Source organism: Myxine glutinosa, chromosome 1 (assembly GCF_964187855.1).
Source record: "Myxine glutinosa chromosome 1, kmMyxGlut1.1, whole genome shotgun sequence".
NCBI classification, from domain to species: Eukaryota; Metazoa; Chordata; class Myxini; order Myxiniformes; family Myxinidae; genus Myxine; species Myxine glutinosa.
The window spans coordinates 329,478,209-329,496,828 of NC_136261.1; the positions used below are offsets into that span (position 1 = coordinate 329,478,209).

An 18,620-nucleotide genomic window follows, 5' to 3' on the forward strand; every position below is an offset into this window, starting at 1 on the left:
GGAGGATAAAACAAAAATCCAAATAAGATGGTCGATTCAGGAAATTTGAAGTGATTATCACCTCAGAAAATTCGATAACTAAATATAAATGAGCCATTTTTAGCTCACCTGGAATAAAAATTGTTCAAATGAAGTATATTAGCATTGTGTGTCCGTCCGTCAGTCAGTGAGTCAGTCAGTCAGGCTGTAAGTAAACACTGGGAACTTCTTCGAAACGATACAATTAATATTTCGATGAAACTTGATCATAACCTTCATCAACCGTGATGTTCCAAAGTTTGTTCACAGAATTAAGAAAATCAGAGTCTATGAGGTGTACGGGGGGCTCAAAGTGGTTACAGGTTTTATCCCCCCCCCCCCCCCAATCCCCCCGCCTATCCCCCCCAAATAATTATGTGCTTCCTTGTCTGAAACAACACACAATTTCAATGAAACTTGACCACAACCTTCATCACCCTTGATGTACCAAAGTATGTTCACAGCACGAAGAAAATCAGGGTCTAAAGTGGTTTATGGGGGGTATTACCCCCCCCCCCCCACCCTCAAATTGATATTTGCTTTCTTCTGTGAAGCTACACATGATTTCGATGACACTTCATCACAACCTTCATCACCCATGATGTACTCAAGTTTGTTCGCAGAATTTTAAAAAACATCAAGGGCTAAGATGGTGTAAGAGAGGATAGTGACCAATTTTTAAGTACCGAACAATCCCAATTTAAAACTATCTTTTCTGTGCCAGTCCATTTATTTGGGGTCCATTCCATTCCACGCATCAACTATTCACCGAATGAAAGACCCATTCCTTATTAGTCCTTTTGTTTTGAGTTTTGGGAGGGCTCCATACCAAATAGTATGGCAGATAGGTGAAATATTTGGGAGAACTGTGACTTTGATGATACAAGCACGAGAGTTGGCACAGTCAGAGTATGTCTAACCACCGTTTTTTAGAGGCCATTTTTCCCCGCAAAGCGGGGGTTGGCCTTTTCGGGGACCGTGGTTGTTGTTGTTTTTTTGGTCCCCTTTTTGAAGCAATGTTTTACGGCCGGATGCCCTTCCTGACGCCAACCCTTTTTGTCACCTTTTTACGACAAGCAGGGAATTACCAGTGAACTGGTACTCAAATTTGTCCTGTGACAACAATGGCGGCCATTTTTCAAAAAAGGACAAATCTGCGATGGACCTATAGCCAAATATCTTTCTTCGGACATACTCTGACTGTGTGCCAACTCTCGTGCTTGTATCATCAAAGGCACAATTCCTGCACCTATCTGCCATACTAAAATTCTGACACCTGTTCAAGGCTATTACAACTAACGTGAAAAGCGACGATAATATAAAGCCTTGTTTCCAAAAACGTCAAGAAAACTAGGTTAGTGTAATACCTCACAAGGCACCTTCGAAAGTGAGAAGTATGAATTGCTCTTCAAGTGAGCAAAATACCTCCTTTCAAACAAATATCTAAGGGCCCTGTGGCCACTCCTTGGATACAAGTTGATGGATGACCACCTGCCCCAATCAACCCTGGGTTTATCAAAGTCATTGCCCCAGAGATGGAGGAAACTCACGCGTGCTCTGATGACGTTCAGCTCTACACCCAGGAAAAGGCCATAGATGATGACGAGGAAGGTTGTGATGCAAAAGCGTAGTGTGCTGGGTTGCACACCGTGTTCGCAGAACTGGGCCAGTTTTATCCCCTTCATGGTGAGTGCAAGGAGCCAGTAGAGTAGAAGTGCTGTGGAGTGGTTGCTTACCATCAGGTATCCAACATCACATGCCATTAATCCATTTAATCACATTTCAGGTGACTCTTCTGGTTTTCATGACACTTGCTGAAAATAATAGATTAAATACCAGAGGATGCAGCTTTCTAAATTGTAATGTATCGACATTTCTGTTTCTCTGAAACTTCAATAATGAAGGTTCATGATGAATGATTTATTGAATGCACATTGAACTGGGATTCAATTACGACTTTGGCCTGCCGGTTGCATAATTACTGAGATGTGACTGTGCCACAAATGCAGTGCCCCTACGTGTTAGTGCAGGAGATTTTGAATTTGGCTAGGGAACTGGTGGACTTGCAAAGGCTTAGCAAAGAACAGCATAGCAGGGTCAACATCTCCCAGTAACCCATGCTGAGGGATGAGACACCTGATTAACATCCCATGCGACGGATGGCACACTCATTGATGCAACACCTTGCTTGCGAAATACTTGGGTTTATATTCTGGTTGGGAATCTTACACAGACAGAACAGCTCAGAGGTGATTGCACTACATCTAATCTGTGGAGATACAGTCGTCCAAGGCATGCCAAAAAGGTGTGCAAGGAAGCGTCTTATAAATAATAAATACATTCATACAGATTCTTACCATTTTACATCCAAGTTTATATTGAAACATATGTCCGTGAGCCTTGGAGCTTTGCACGTAAGTACCTCGTTTGTACAGCATTTTGAATGCATCCAACGAAATGGTTGGTCAATTCATTTCGCTTTTAGCTTTTGCCCCAATTTTTCTCAATTTCTGAATATTACTTCTATTATAAAAATATAATATAACCACATTTAGAGGCCATTTTCCCCGCAAAGCGGGGGTTGGCCTTTTTCGGGGACCGTGGTTGTTGTTGTTTTTTGGTCCCCTTTTTGAAGCAATGTTTTAAGGCCGGATGCCCTTCCTGCCGCCAACCCCTTTTGCCACCTTTAACGACAAGCAGGGAATTACCAGTGAGCTGGTACTCAATTTGCCGACCTCGGAAGGATGACAGGCTGAGTCAACCCCCCTGGCGTTAATTCAGCGATCGACCGGGATTCGAACCCAGGATCCTGGGATCCTAAGCTGGCACCCTAGCCACTAGCCCAACACCAGGGCCTTCTATTCTTATTGCTATTTCCAATGTGCAATAGAAACATTTTAATCGACTACCATTCATGACATTTAATTAAATGTGTTGCAAGCTGCTTGTTCTTCCGCATGATTTCCCTTCATCCTGTCTGTTGGGTAAATTTCCCTTCTTTAAGCTAGATTAATCAAATAAATGATCAGTGCTAACAATTACATGTTTATTATTGCAAAGTAACAGTCTTTGTTAATGCGCACGAAACAAACTGCTTCAGTAAATAATTAATACGAAGTGTTATTTTACAGTATCAGTCAATACTTTGTGCATCCACCATTTGTCATCACTCTTTTGCCCACATTTCCTGTGTACGACTGAAGTACTCAAACACCAATATTGGGCCAATGGGTTCCTCTTGTTCTTCTATGTTTACAGGTAATCCCATATGCCTTCGATGGGACTCATGGCCAAACTCTGGGGAGGCCATTCTAACAGTTGGAGAACACCAGCTGTAACCTTATTCTCCAAATACTATTTTACTACATTGGAAGTGTGTTTTGGATCATCTTGTGGGAAAAAGAATTATCCTTCTGGGTAATTCTGCTGGTAGAATCTGGAGGTTGAACAGCCTCCACTCTTCTGGGAAGGCTTTCCACTAGATGTCGGAACATTGCTGTTTGCTTTGCTGCTGTCGGAACATTGCTAGAACATTGCTTCCATTCAGCCACAAGAGCATTCGTGAGGTCGGGCACTGATGTTGAGTGTTAACACTTGGCAAGTGGTAAAGCATGTGGTGAGGTGGAAAGAACTGGGAAGTGGCCGTGTGCTGTGTGCAGGAAGGGTGTCAGAGTGAATTCCATTCAATGTACAATGTGCGCTGAGTGGGTTCATCAAAAATGTAGCAGTTTGAGAGGGTCATTAACCAGTGTGGCAGCTACATTCAAGTGTAAGGTGTGCACAGAGAGCTGCAGATGGAGGAAATGTTGAGTTGGATCTTGGAGACGGCGTGAAGCTGGAAGGTGTGAAAACATTTTGTTACCTAGGAGACATGCTGAATGGAGAAGGTGGATCAGACTCGGCAACGGTTGCTAGAGTGAGATGTGCATGGAAGAAGTTTCGGGAACTGAGTGGCGTGCTGACGAGGAGGGGAGTGTCGTTGAAGCTGAAGGGAAAGGTGTATGCTGCATGTGTGAGAAGCGTTATGATTTATGGGAGCGAGACATGGGTAATGAACGTAGAGCAGCAACGAAGGCTGGAAAGGGTGGAAATGCGAATGGTTCGGTGGATGTGTGGAGTATTGTTGAGAGAGAGGAAGACAAATGATGAATTGCGAAAAATGATGGGAATAGAGCCTGTGATGGATGCTGTGAAGAGAAACAGTTTGAGATGGTTTGGTCATGTGTTGAGGAAGGATGAAAGTGACTGGTTGAGAAGAGTGATGGAAATGAATGTTGAAGGAAGTAGAGGATGGGGAAGACCGAGAAAGACTTGGCTAAAGATGGTTGAAGAAGAAATGCGGGCAAGGGGGTTAACAAGGGGAGATGCAGAAAATAGGGCAAAATGGAGAAGATTGTCATGGGGACCGCAAGGCTAACCCCCGCTCTTGCAGGGAAAATGGCCTTAAAATGCCTGTTGTTTGTTTGTTGCACTGATGTTGGGTGATTAGGCCTGGCTCGCAGTCGGCGTTCCAATTCATCCCAAAGGTGTTCGATGGGGTTGAGGTCAGGGCTCTGTGCAGGCCAGTCAAGTTCTTCCACACCGATCTCAACAAAGCAATTTATGCTCGAGCAAGCAATTTCGATATGGACCTCGCTTTGTGCATGGGGGCATTGCCATGCTGCAACAGGAAAGGGCCTTCTCCAAACTGTTGCCACAACATTGGCAGCACACAATCGTCTAGAATGTCATTGTATGCTGTAGCATTAATATTTCCCTTCACTCGAACTAAGGGGCCGAGCCCGAAGCATGAAAAACAGCCCCATTCCTCCTCCACCAAACTTTACAGATGGCACTATGCATTTGGGCAGGTAGCATTCTGCTGGCATCCGCCAAAGCCAAATTCGTCTGTCGGACTGCGAGATGGTGAAGCGTGATTCATCACTCCAGAGAACACGTTTCCACTGCTCCAGAGTCCAATGGCGGCGAGCTTTACACCACTCCAGCCGACGCTTGGCATTGTGCATGGTGATCTTAGGCTTGTGTGTGACTGCCCGGCCATGGAAACCCATTCCCTGAAGCTCCCGACGAACAGTTGTTGTGCCGACATTGCTTCCAGGGGCAGTTTGGAACTTGGTAGTGAGTGTTGCAACCGAGGACAGAAGGTTTTTATGCGCTACGCGCATCAGCACTCGGCGGTCCCGTTCTGTGAGCTTGTGTGGCCTACCACTTTGCAGCTGAGCTGCTGTTGCTCCTAGACGTTTCCACTTCACAATAACAGCACTTGCAGTTGACCAGGGCAGCTCTAGTAGGGCAGAAATTTGATGAACTGACTTGTTGGAAAGGTGGCATCCTATGACGGTGCCACGTTGAAAGTCACTGAGCTCTTCAGTACGGCCCATTCCACTGCCAATGTTTGTCTATGGAGATTGCATAGCTGTGCGCTTGATTATATATACCTGACAGCAATAGGTGTGACTGAAACAGCCGAATCCACTAATTAGAAGGGGTGTCCGCATACTTTTGGTCATGTAGTGTATGTATATATACATGCATACACACATATACACATATATATAAAATGACGTAACCTGAGTTGTGAAGAAACATCGACTGTAAATATCATGTATAACAAACTCAACTCACCAAACAACAGCTTGGGAAAGTTTGATGTCTCAATGTTGTGGTAGTACACAATGGAGGTGATGGCTGCAACAAACCCCATGATGGCTGGGATGTAAAGATGCAGGTGTCTTGTTTGCAGGAACCTCGTACATAATTGAGTGGAAACAACATGTGATTAAAAATTACCTATCCAATTGAGGAAGGATACCACTTTATTTATAAAGTTATTTTACCACCACTTTATAAAGCTAGATAACAGAAATGTGTTGTGTTGTGGTGTGCAGGTTTGCATGTGAGCAAAAAACCACGTGGGATAATTCAAGATAACTGCACCTCCTTTTCTTTCCGACGGGATCGTAAGGGAAACGCTTGACAGATTGATATTATGCGATTTCATCAGAAGCAATCCATTTCCCTGCCTGCAATTTTCTCTGAGCCACATCCATTCCACACATATGAGACCACAGACATAATGATTACACTCAGGGAAGAGGGCTGGAGAGAGGGTGGGGGCGTGGGGCATAAAGCATATGGTGTTGCTCACTCCTATTAAAGTCTGACGTTGTATCCAGGCATTGTAGCACTGCAGTGAGGTTATGAAAACTTTGTGTTGGAGAATTAGGCATTACTTTGCTAGAATTGTCATGGTCAGATTTGCTTCTCATGGAATTTGCGACATGATGTTTCCTATAATTAGAAAACTGCATTCCCATAATTCACTGTGGCCCTGGGCCCCACTCACCCATGTGGAATTTCTAGGTGCTATTTCATTTCGTTCCTGGAGATTAATGGCATTTCCTATTCGTAGGTCCAAGATTCCGATGTACTTTTTGCTTACTGCAGACAGATAGTCTTTCTGACTGATGTGATAGACAGATAGTCTCACTGATAGACAGATAGTCTTTCTCACAGTCATTGTCTTTCATCCGAAAATTCTCTCTTTCATCACATCCTAATGGGTCCTAGATAGACATCCTTCATCCCATTTCTTCTTTCCCTTCCTACATGGAAACTGCATCGTCAAAGGATTATTTGCATCTATGGATCTCCATTGTCTGTGCTCATCCTTTGTGCTTGTTCATTAAGCTGCCGCTCCCTGTTGCTCAGCTGCACCATGAGCCTTCACCTTTGGATATACGAGTAATATATTGTTGCGGATATGGGATTTGGATCCATCCATATCCGCTTGTAAATATTCTCCTATTTCCCCAATACTTCCCAACTATCCCCAATCCCCCATTCCCTAGTCCTATTGTCTGTAAACAACACTCTGTAGACCCGACCTCCCCCCTATTTCCCCCATTAAATGTCGCATCCAGGTCCACCGCATCTCACGTAGACAACTATAGGACATCTTGCTAGTTATTCTTAGTCTATGTCAGTTAAGGACTCGTTTCCATTAATTCTGACTCTTCGTTGCACCAGAATGTGATTGTATGGCACCGTTAGAAAGTTTAGGACCTCCCAATACCTCCCCGCAGCTCTTCCTCATGGTACAACAACAACAACAACAACAACAACAACAACGGCAGCGGCGCGGGGAGTGTGCGTCCTCACTCCGGCTTGGTTAGCCGCCATTGAACATGTGCTCCGACGGGGTTACCACGCAGGGGCTCGCTGTCAGCTCCTCGTCAAGGGCGGAGCCCGGTAACCCCCCGCACCCAATAGAAGCGGCGGACCGATTTCATCTGGGGCGGAGCCAACGAGCCGAGGGCGTGTGACTCCCCGCTGGGCATGCGCAGGAAGAGGGAGGTGACGTCAGATGCGCTCCTCAGCTTGCAGAGAGAAGACGCCACCTCCGAGCGCTGAGATACCTCCCCGCATCTCTGGAACGGACCGTGTTGATTCTGCCCCTGAGCCAAGGTGCACCTTGTGCTATCGACTGCCTGTCCTTCCTTGCCATCAATCCCTGTGTAAGTCAGTCTTGTCCCGTTTGCCTGTGATCTGTCGGGGATAAGATAAGACTGTGTCTAAGTGCCCATCTTTTCTGTGCTTTACCTCTTACCGTGTAATCTACCCGTTTCTGCATCACCAATTATATCCTCCTCCGGAGGTCTTGAGAACTGTACCCCTTGTGTCGTTGCATTTATCCCAGCCGTTGTGTCCTTTCCTTCATTGATTTAGCATAGCGCGATTTGGTCAACGTCGGGCGGGATCGGGTTCTAATCGGGGAGTAACTGTTCGGATGCGGTAATACCAAACCGCTCGGTAAACTAACATCTAAAACCGCGTCTGTAACAATTGGTGTCGGGAAGTGGGATTGGACCCGAAGCGCGCTTCACGCGCTCAAAATTATTAACGGCGAAATTTGATTTTGTTTTACAAAAATAAAAACCCGAATTTTGAAAGTCGCGCTATGGCGGATCAAGACGGCTGGGTTCCGGTAGAGGAGAGTGAGGCAGGGTCGATCCAGGACCAAATTGAGGGACATGAGGGACATGAGGAGAGCGAAGCAGTGAGGGCGGCAGGTTCGCAAAATGGCGTCCTCGCGCACGAGGTTGCGGGCGCGCAAAATGGCGCCTCGCACATAGCTACGGCGGCCGCACCCGCTGCACAAGTGGGAGGGATGGCCCAAATGCAGGCCCTCATGGAGCAATTTATGGCGCAAATGCAGGCGTCCCTCAAACTGCAGAGTGAGCAATTGGGGGGCCAAATGGGGATAATGAGGGACGAAGCGAGGGGTACCGGTGAGGGGTTAGAACAAAGGATGGGGGCCCAGATCGGAGGGTTAGGGAGTAGAATAGAGGGATTAGACAATAGATTAGGGGAAATACAGGAGGGGTTAATGGGGGTAGAAAACAGAATGGCCGCTCAAGAGAATCAAATGGAAGGGATGCAAAAGGGGTTAGAGGGGTTAGAAAACAGTATGGAAGGCAAATTGAGGGACATGAGGGACCAAGCGGAAAGGGAAGTTAAACAAATGGGGCAGCAGATAGAGGGGGTCAGAATGGGGGTAGAAACTAAATTGGATGCTCACAGGGAGGAAATGGAGCAGATGAGGGTGGCATCTGGGCAGGAGATGCAAGTGATGGGAGAAGAGATCAGAAGAGGGGTGAGTGAGGAGGTCGGAGGAGTGCGCGAGGAGGTGAGGCACTGTAAGGAGCGCATGGAGAAGGAGGTGAGAAAGGGGACTGTAAAATTGCAAGGTGGTATAGAGGAGTTGACGCTGGGAGTAGAACAACTGACAGTGGGACAAAAGGAGTTGGGGGACCAGGTAAAGAAGAACACAGCGGTAATAGAGGGTTTAAAATCGACACAGAGGAGATGAAAAAGGACGTAGGGGTAATTAAAAAAGAGTGTCAGACGGTACATGAGGACCTGACGAGGAAAATGAACAAGGTGGTAGAGGTAATGGAGGTTAAAGAGCGGGAGGTGCGGGAGCACATCGAAAAAAATAAGGTGGAGTTAGAGGAAGAACTTAAGGGGGCGCACGAGGAGATGAAGGAGGTGAAGCAGAAATTAGAAGAAGTGGAAGAAGGGGTGAGCGAAGGAGAGACGGAGAGAGGATAAGAAAGAGATAAAGGAGGAAGTAAAAGAAGTGGTCCAAACTCTGTGTTCGGATCGTGATGATGTGCTCATTAACCGGATGAGGGATTCGCAGGTGATAGAGGAGAAGCGAAGAGAAAGAGGACCCGGTGTAAGTGGTGACCAATATGGTCGTGCGTATGATGCGCCAGGGGATTTAAGAAGCTTGGGGGTCGAGATAGACCCGGATGTTCGTGAGAGGCCAAGAGTGAGGTGTATGGCTGGTCCGGAGGGTATGGAACGAGGGTGCGAGCGAGAGGGTCCGGTGATGGGAGAGGTGCGAGGTGTGGGTGAGCAAGGCTGTGGTGGTATGGAATGGGTAGCGGGTTGCGGAAGTGTGACCCATGCATCGACACCAACAGGGGTAGTTTTGAGAGGGACAGGGGAGGCACGAGAGCCCCTTGGGGGTAAAGTACTGTGGGGGCCCGGCCGGTTCGGCCCCGCGCTGACCCCGCAAGGGGCGACGCACGGGGTCCGGCAGGCGGGCAACGACTCACATACGAGGTGGTCCCACAAGGTCCCACTCGCGCCGTATGACGGTGGGTAAGGGTGGCATCCCTGCCACCCTTCCCATGAGGGGGGCAAATGCGCTATAGCTTATGGGGTGTATGGCAGTGAAAACTAGCCCAGGTGGGTTAGGTTATATTGTGTGTAGGGACCTAGAAGATGACATTAGGTAACGTTAAGGTTAGGTAGCTACAGTGGACAGGTAGCTGGGGACGTAGAGAGGGTAGTTGGATGATAATGACGAGGGAGCGCAATAGTTTAAAGGGACGACTGGGAAGCGCAAGTTTCAGAGGGGAGTAGTTAGATGAGATGATGCTGTGTGATTGAACAGGTGTGATTGCACAGGTGTGCAACTGAACAGGTGTGTGGAGCAGTGTGGAGCAGTGAGTGTTGTGGATCACCGCGAATGCGCTTGGGGAGAGAAGGGTGCAGGTGGCACCAGGTGTGAGAGCACAGGTGTGCAAGTACAGGTGTGTGGAATACATGGAGCAGAGAATGAGTGGTGTGGAGAGAGTTGGAGTAAGTGGTATGGAGTGGTGTGCATGGTGCGAAGGTGTGGATGGGGGAAGAGTGGACCCCTTTCACGAGTACCCGGGGCGGGTAGTGTAAGTGTTAGGTAGAGGGTATAGGTAAATTGTGGTTGGATATTGGCATTTGTGGTGCGGTTGCAGAATGGTATTGTGGATGGGTGCATTAGTGTTGTGGAAATGGCTGGGCGTGTAGCCTGTTAGTGTGTGTAGTTGGTTTGGGCACTCCACCACTGTGAGGATGTCGGCCAGGTGAGGCCGCAGGTGGGCTCTGGGAGCCGTTAGTGTCAGTGGGTGCCTGAGGATCCCGGGTGTGGATCGGGCAGCCCGTGCCAGAGAGGGCACTGAGGGGGTGAGAGTGCGAGAGGGCCTTCCCCAGTTAGTTAGGTTAGGGTGAGGAGCAGGTAAGCTCGGGTGGCAACTACAGTGGTGGAGGTGTGCAGGTGGGGAGACCTGCTGGGAGAGCTACAAGACGCAGCCCAGAAATTGTGCGAAGGCACGGGGAGATGAATCGGGGGAGTGAGACCCCAAATTGAGAGGCACCACAGTTTGGTCAATGGGAATTGGTTTTTAGAACCCATAGTGTAAGTTGGCCAATGGATTGGCAGGGAAAGACCCCGGGTAATGTAAAGTTGTTAAGGTCATTTAGGAAATAGTTAGGATTGATGAACCTGTCGCACCATACGCAGCCACTTACCTGTGGTGATGATGACTCCACACCTGTGTTCCTTTGTTTGAGTTGCAGGAAATGAGAATTGCTGTTGGATTTGTGAGACGCATCACGACGTGGATGAGACATTGGGGTGATTCCATCTCTCCCTCTGACTGATGATGACTTGGTGATGGCAAATTTTGATGTTGAATTGGAGATGGCAAATTTTGATGAGAGTTGGAAATGGCAAATTTGATTGGTTAGGAGGGAGAGAAGACGAATTTGGTTTATGGGAGGAACGGGGAAGACAGTAGGGACGTTTGTTGATGTGTAAAGTAGATGTTTATGGGTAGTGTTGTGTTTTGTGGATACAGTAAGGGGTAAGGGAGGGGCAATGTAGGTTACCTGGTTGGGGGGGGGGGCGGTGTACGGTAGGAACGTACCTATCTCACCTGCTTCCCATGTGCCCCCAGTGTGCATTACCTTGTATTGCGTGCACTTTTGCGCCCTTACCACCTTACTCACTTGTCTTTTCTTTTGTCTCCCACCTCCGAGGATCTGGCTTTGGGGCAGAGAGAGAGGAGAGAGAGGTGCTGGCTCTGCAGTTGTGGGCCTGTACTTTCGCTGCTTGCTGCCGGGATCGATACACCATATGGACCGCAATTTTTGTGGCCGCCCACCATGGACCGCAGTCTTTTGCGGGCAAGCACCACCCGTGGATGGACCTCTGGGTCAATGTGGCACCTATGCCATACAGGTGAACCACTTATAGTTGGCCCCCCTGACGGCCACAATTTAGAAATGGACGCGGTTGGCGCCTTTCTTTATTTTTAAAGAAGCCAGAAGGCCAAGTACACCACATGAAGGCAAGATCAGCGGCAGAACATCGGCCGGCTGCGACACCACCGGTGATTATTGAACACTTTATTGGTGCACCGGATGGTGCTGACTGTACTTGATGGGGTGGTGCTTTTGGTGCTTGGACGGGGTGCTCTGCACATTATTAAAGGCCGTAGGGCCACAGGGCACTCGTGGGTTGGTGTATCGATGCTGGCATGCGTGCTCTCTCTCTATGCATAACATCTGCATGTGTTCCTCAAAGAACAGGTCCTGGATCGTAGTGTAAATATCAGTCTTGTGTAAATAATGCTCCCTACCGGCTGTATGTTTAGTTTGAGAATGCTTTCCGCGATTCGGTTATCCTGTGGGTGTGTTTCTGTGAGGAGAAGGGTGCAACGTCGCAGGGGGACATATTTACTCATTTGTGAACATCTGTAAAACTGTCGCACTCAGGGTTGAGTTAATAGTGGAGGGAACTACATCTGAGTGCCACACTAACGTAGGTAAAAATTTATCGGGTCGGGACGCCCCGAGGGTAGAGAAGGGTGCAATGTTGCGGATATGGGATTTGGATCCATCCATATCCGCTTGTAAATATTCCCCTATTTCCCCAATACTTCCCAACTATCCCCAATCCCCCATTCCCTAGTCCCATTGTCTGTAAACAACACTCTGTAGACCCGACCTCCCCCCTATTTCCCCCATTAAATGTCGCATCCAGGTCCACCGCATCTCACGTAGACAACTATAGGACATCTTGCTAGTTATTCTTAGTCTATGTCAGTTAAGGACTCGTTTCCATTAATTCTGACTCTTCGTTGCACCAGAATGTGATTGTATGGCACCGTTAGAAAGTTTAGGACCTCCCAATACCTCCCCGCAGCTCTTCCTCATGGTACAACAACAACAACAACAACAACAGCGGCGGCGGCGCGGGGAGTGTGCGTCCTCACTCCGGCTTGGTTAGCCGCCATTGAACATGTGCTCCGACGGGGTTACCACGCAGGGGCTCGCTGTCAGCTCCTCGTCAAGGGCGGAGCCCGGTAACCCCCCGCACCCAATAGAAGCGGCGGACCGATTCCATCTGGGGCGGAGCCAACGAGCCGAGGGCGTGTGACTCCCCGCTGGGCATGCGCAGGAAGAGGGAGGTGACGTCAGATGCGCTCCTCAGCTTGCAGAGAGAAGACGCCACCTCCGAGCGCTGAAATACCTCCCCGCATCTCTGGACCGGACCGTGTTGATTCTGCCCCTGAGCCAAGGTGCACCTTGTGCTATCGACTGCCTGTCCTTCCTTGCCATCAATCCCTGTGTAAGTCAGTCTTGTCCCGTTTGTCTGTGGTCTGTCGGGATAAGATAAGACTGTGTCTAAGTGCCCATCTTTTCTGTGCTTTACCTCTTACCGTGTAATCTACCCGTTTCTGCATCACCAATTATATCCTCCTCCAGAGGTCTTGAGAACTGTACCCCTTGTGTCGTTGCATTTATCCCAGCCGTTGTGTCCTTTCCTTCATTGATTTAGCATAGCGCGATTTGGTCAACGTCGGGCGGGATCGGGTTCTAATCGGGGAGTAACTGTTCGGACGCGGTAATACCAAACCGCTCGGTAAACTAACATCTAAAACCGCGTCTGTAACAATATAATGCATGGAGCAGTCTTGGAGCATGTGACACAAGAAGTTGGGGCGGGGAGGTAGATTTGATTGAGATGTTTAAAATATTGAAAGGTGTCGGCGAAATAAGTGCAGAAACATTTTTCATCCAAATGGACAGCGACAGGACCAGGTGGGATAGCTTGAGAATGAAAAAGAGGAGAGTTGCGACGACAGTAAGGCAGGGAGGAGTCTTTCACTCAGAGTAATTAATGCATGGAATGGCTTCCCTGGAACAGTGTTGGTAGCTAAAAAGGTGGAAGCGTCTCAACTGCAGTTGGAAAGGTACCTGGTTGAAAAGCAATGGACATAGAGGGGTCATGGATATTGGCAGAAATGAGCGGATATAATGGCCCAGATGCTCTCCTCCTGCAGCAGACTTCCTTGCATAAACAAGCTCTATGTCGGATAAAGATGCTTTCACTCTGAGATCCAGTACAGTAAAGCCGTGACTATACTAGTCAAGGAACAACTAGTCAAAAAACTGTCTTAGGCAGACAGTGTGGAAAGGTAAAAATAATTACTCCCCATATAGAAAAGTGTGACAAACATGAACTTACTACAAGCCACCACTGGCAGCTACTACACCTGTGATTTCACAATCACTTATGGTTGAGCCCCCATACGACTATAGAGCAACTTTAATTTTTGTCTTCCCTCATTCCGGGAGGGGAAACATTGTTTTTCCTTTTCCCTTCTTTCTTCTTTTCTTTTTCGAAAAAATTACAATCTCACGCGATTCCTTCATTTCTGAGTCAATCCTCTTCAGATTTGGAACCGATGTAGCTTGGCTCAATACACCCGGGTGCCTTTATAAAAACTTAGGGCCCCAGCTTGGATTTTTATGGGGTAAAAAGGTGGAACCCTAAGAATCTCCCAGTTTTTCCTTCCCATTCCCTTGTATTTGAGACGACTGCGATGGAATTTGGTACAAAGGTGCTTACACACAGCTTCTGGAGGAATACGTAGGAAATATTTGGATTAAAGTGTTTTATCGGGCATATACTGGGGTCAAAGTTGAAATTGGTTGTAAAATGAAAGTTATTGCTGGCCATGCAGCCTCTGCATTTGAAACAATCCAGACAAGACTTGGCACAAAAAGTACCTTGCCACAGGCCCTACAAACTGAAGCAGGTAGACATTTGCGTGGTGTTTTTTCTCGATTCCATAGGGGGTCAAATGTCAAATTAAGAGGCAAAATTAAGGGTTCTGTCTGCAGAGCCTTTATACTCAAATCAAATCAGACACGACTAGGCACAAAAATACATTGCGACAGGTGCTACATACATGATCTGGTCTCGGAATTTATTCATTTGGCAAAGGTTTGTGTGTTGTGTAGATGTCTTTTTGAAAACTCAGTCATGCTGATCTATTTATGGCCTGATCTGACCTTTTGATTTATATTTACTCATTAGCAAATAGATTATATGGTCACGTGTCTTATGTGGCCAAAACACTCGGCATTCAGGTTTGCATCGACCAAAAGTTTACAAAGTTCAATTACCTTGATTAGTTGGCCACCTGTTTTATGTGGCCACACTCAGAAATACCGTTTGCATTGACCAACATTTTGTAATTTTTTTCCAGCTCCGATTTAAGGATTTCAAGAGGGAAGTTTCGATATTACATGTGTCAAAGGTCAAATCTATCATCATTACAATGAGAATTTAGGGTTGCTAGAAAACACATTTTGCACCCTTTTATTTTGTATAGATTTATTGTCACTTGCGAATGTCTGCAATTCGAGTTTTTAATGTTTATCTTGTGAATGCATATGTTCATTATACGGGTATAACAGGCAGAAATATAATTTAGCCAGAAAAATAGAAACAAATTTTTTTTTTGCAGAAAACTATCATTTAGCCAGAATTATTTTTTTATCACACAGCTAGACACGTAATCCCCCACTTACATCCCCTAAGGCCTAAGCCAAGATTCTTCTGTAGATCTGATAATGTTGTCGTGAATTTGATATGGTTTGATATCAAGAGGACTTGGCAGAAAGAATATTGCATCAACGCTCATTCAATTACTACCTCAAGTGCTCATATTGACCACACTACCCAAGGTGCATTGGATCCCTAAAACAACGATCACACTGTACCTCATTGCCCAGAAGTGACGACAGTGAGAAGTGTGGATAGCCCTTAAAATAAAAGCACAAGGCATCACAAAATGAAAAGTCCATCTACGTCCACTTTGTACTCAAACTAAACTTGAAGAAAACTAGAGCAATGCGACTGTGTCGCCAATATGCTTCTGCATGGTCCCACAACGGGTAGATGCCATCGTTCACTGTCCTAAAAAGAAACAAGTTTGATTTAAATCCCTTCAGTTGTTTTCAAGTATCACATTTTCACCAGCCATGACAGGTTTCACATCGATCAGTGAAGTGGTTGCAGAGAAGGGATTTTTTTAAATATCGGCTTTCAAGCTAATATGGCTGCCACACCACATGAGGTATAACCTTAAAAATGTACACTCTGCATATATATGAGTATGGGATCACGTTTGTGAAGTTTCGTGTTGATAGGATAAGGTTCGATTTTCTATACAAGATGGCTGCCAAACCACGTGACCTATGACATCATCATTTTCAAACTATACGCAACAATGGTGTTACATGATATTTGTAAAATTTCGTATTGATAGGGTAAGTGATTTCAGAGATATAATTATTTAATATGTTCCTTCAATCAAATATGTCTGCCACACCATGTTACCAATGATGTTTTCGTGATCATCTTTTAATTGCCATGTCTAGTCAATGACACATGTAAAGTTTTGAGTTAACCAATTTGGTGGTTTGTGGAAGATGGTTTTTTAAAAGGTTTTAGGTTAAATCCAATATGGCTGCCAAACCATGTGACCCATTATGTCATAAATTTAATATTTCATAACAAATGGGTCATGTGCATGCAATTTCAGGTTTTAGGACAAGGGATTCAATTAAAACATGTTTGGCTGATATACCACTTCACCTATCATATCATCATTATCATGCTTTTGTTCCCCATTGGAAGTACTTGACAATGTGGCAAGTTTAAAATTGTTCCATTGAGCGGTTTCCGAAAAATATATTTTTTATTATTTGTGTTTAATCCAAGATGGCTGCCATCTTGGCCTATGACCTATGACGTCACAATTATCATAAAAACATTCTTCATAGGTGTCACTCCTACCCTGAAAGTTTTGTCTCAATCGGACATGTGGTTGCCGAGAAAAACGAGGTTTAGCCCGTACGGACAGACGACGAAAGGACAACCCGAAAACATAATGTCTCCGGTCACCTTCTGGGGCGGAGGTATAAAAAAAAAAAAAGTAAATTTTATCAATTATTATTCTCCATATTCTTATAATAAAGGTTTGTTGAAAATTTGATGACAAAAGCTCAAATGGTTTAAAAAAAAGTAATGGCCTGTGGCAAACACATAGAAGCGATAATAGTAAATACGTAAAGAGACACGGAAAGCGATTTAAAAAATGCGGCCGTCTAACAGCAGAGAACGGGGTGATAAGGGCTATTTATAGTTATTATGATGTTGCCCGATAACATTTTCACCCAAATATGAATTACCTTTCAACATGACCCCCGCTAATTTCGGTCCCCTTGTGTTTTATACTTCTCCCACCCCCCCCCCCCCCCTCCCCCCACCTCCCATCCCCTTCCCACGCCTCCTGCCCCCAAGCCCTCTCCCTCCCACACTTCTCCCTGCTCTCAAATGTTGTGGTTGTGTGCTTCCCCTTCTCTCCCCATCTTGTCTTCCGCTCCCTCTTTTTATATATTTTGTTTGTCTGGTTGATTTGTTTGTGAAATAAATGTTAGCTCTTTCACGAGCCTCGATTCAGTATACAAAAAAATAAAAATAAAAAAAAAATAAAAAATAAATCTCATAATGAATGTTTGTTGAAAATTTGATGACAAAAGATCATGGTTAAAAAAAAGTTATGACTGGCACACGCGTACACACACACACACTGAGACCTGGGAGGGCTCGTTTCCACCTTCTGAAACCTGCATTTGGAAATAACCGGCACGCACGCACGCACGCACGCACGCACGCACGCACACACACACACACACACACACACACACACACACACACACACACACACACACACACACACACACACACACACATTTCTCAGGATGCAACACATTTTTTTTAATAGGAGCGTATAATAGTGCAACACTTACAATAACTAAACTCTGAAGATGTAAACTTTAGACCTATTTTTCTCAGTGTAGTATCATTGCATACACATTGATGATTATATACATGAAGAGTTATAGTCCACTTTGAGTTAGTGTCCCTATAACCACATTCTCCATGACAATGAATGGTAAAAACAATATGTAGTAAGTGTAGGATATAATATAAAGTTGTTATGTGGCAGAGACATTAGGGATAGTGCGAAAAATACCACCCACAGTAACATTGTGTCATGTAAAGGAGGTTTTGTCATGCAGAGCAGCACCTGTCAGACACCATGCCCTCAGCGATCTCACACAGGTGCACAAAGAGCAGCAGGAAGGTGAGCAGCCAGCGCAGATTGTGCCCAGGAAAATGCAACCACGTGCTGTGATGAATCTGTACCTTGGAACTCTGGCTACCCCAACCTGTTGAAGCATTGCCACAAAATAAAATAAATGATAAATAAACTAAACAATAAAAAAAATCACAAAAATATGAATACAAACCCCATTAATCAAATCCCTCCATTAAGAAGACATTTGAGACAAAAATAAACAATAAAATGGTCTCGTTTAACCATTATATCAACATAGGTTTCTGGTCTCAGATTCTTCTTTCCATCAACCATGAATATGTCCTGACATCAATGTTATGCAAGGTAATCATCAAAATGACATTAGGTGTCAGGATCTGCTTATTATAGGCACAAGATGGCCATCCATCCTTGGGAAGTGTCTAAACAAGAGGCAGATGATTGATGTCTGAAAAGATGCGGAAAAAATATCACAGGTGCTGAGTCTTACCTGCTGGAAAAGTAAACTAGTTGGAGGTAAATTTATTTTTTGATCTTCATCTTCCTGCTAAGCCTTAACCTTAATGGTTAAAGTGTCTGGTTTAAAATCTTAAATTCTCAAGTTCAGGCCCATGTTCTTTCTGTTAGTTAACACCAGGTGTGTTGACTCAGCTTGTCATCCTTTCGAGGTCAGAAACATAAAGTACCAGCTCTGGGAAATGAGCCATTTGAGTATCCTACGTCAAAGTGGCAACCGGTCAATGTGCCCCTTAGCCAATGAAACTTGGCCCAGCTATAAACTGTCATCCT

The 18,620-nt window shown here is 45.7% G+C and overlaps 1 protein-coding gene across 5 annotated transcripts in view; it reads right to left on the bottom strand.

Moving 5' to 3' along the window:
• The window catches only part of LOC144889479 (ATP-binding cassette sub-family C member 8-like), a 96,074-nt gene that overhangs the window by 48,115 nt on the left and 29,339 nt on the right, over positions 1 to 18,620 (bottom strand). For all 5 annotated transcript variants that reach the window (XR_013621766.1, XR_013621769.1, XR_013621768.1 and 2 more), the window contains 3 exons: positions 17,802 to 17,943; positions 5,644 to 5,765; positions 1,569 to 1,735 (listed from right to left, as the gene is read on the bottom strand). Coding sequence is in view for 1 of the 5 variants with exons in the window: in XM_078769740.1 (XP_078625866.1) it covers positions 1,569 to 1,735; positions 5,644 to 5,765; positions 17,802 to 17,943 (431 nt within the window). In the remaining 4 variants the exon portion in view is untranslated. The remainder of the gene's footprint in view (positions 1 to 1,568; positions 1,736 to 5,643; positions 5,766 to 17,801; positions 17,944 to 18,620) is intronic.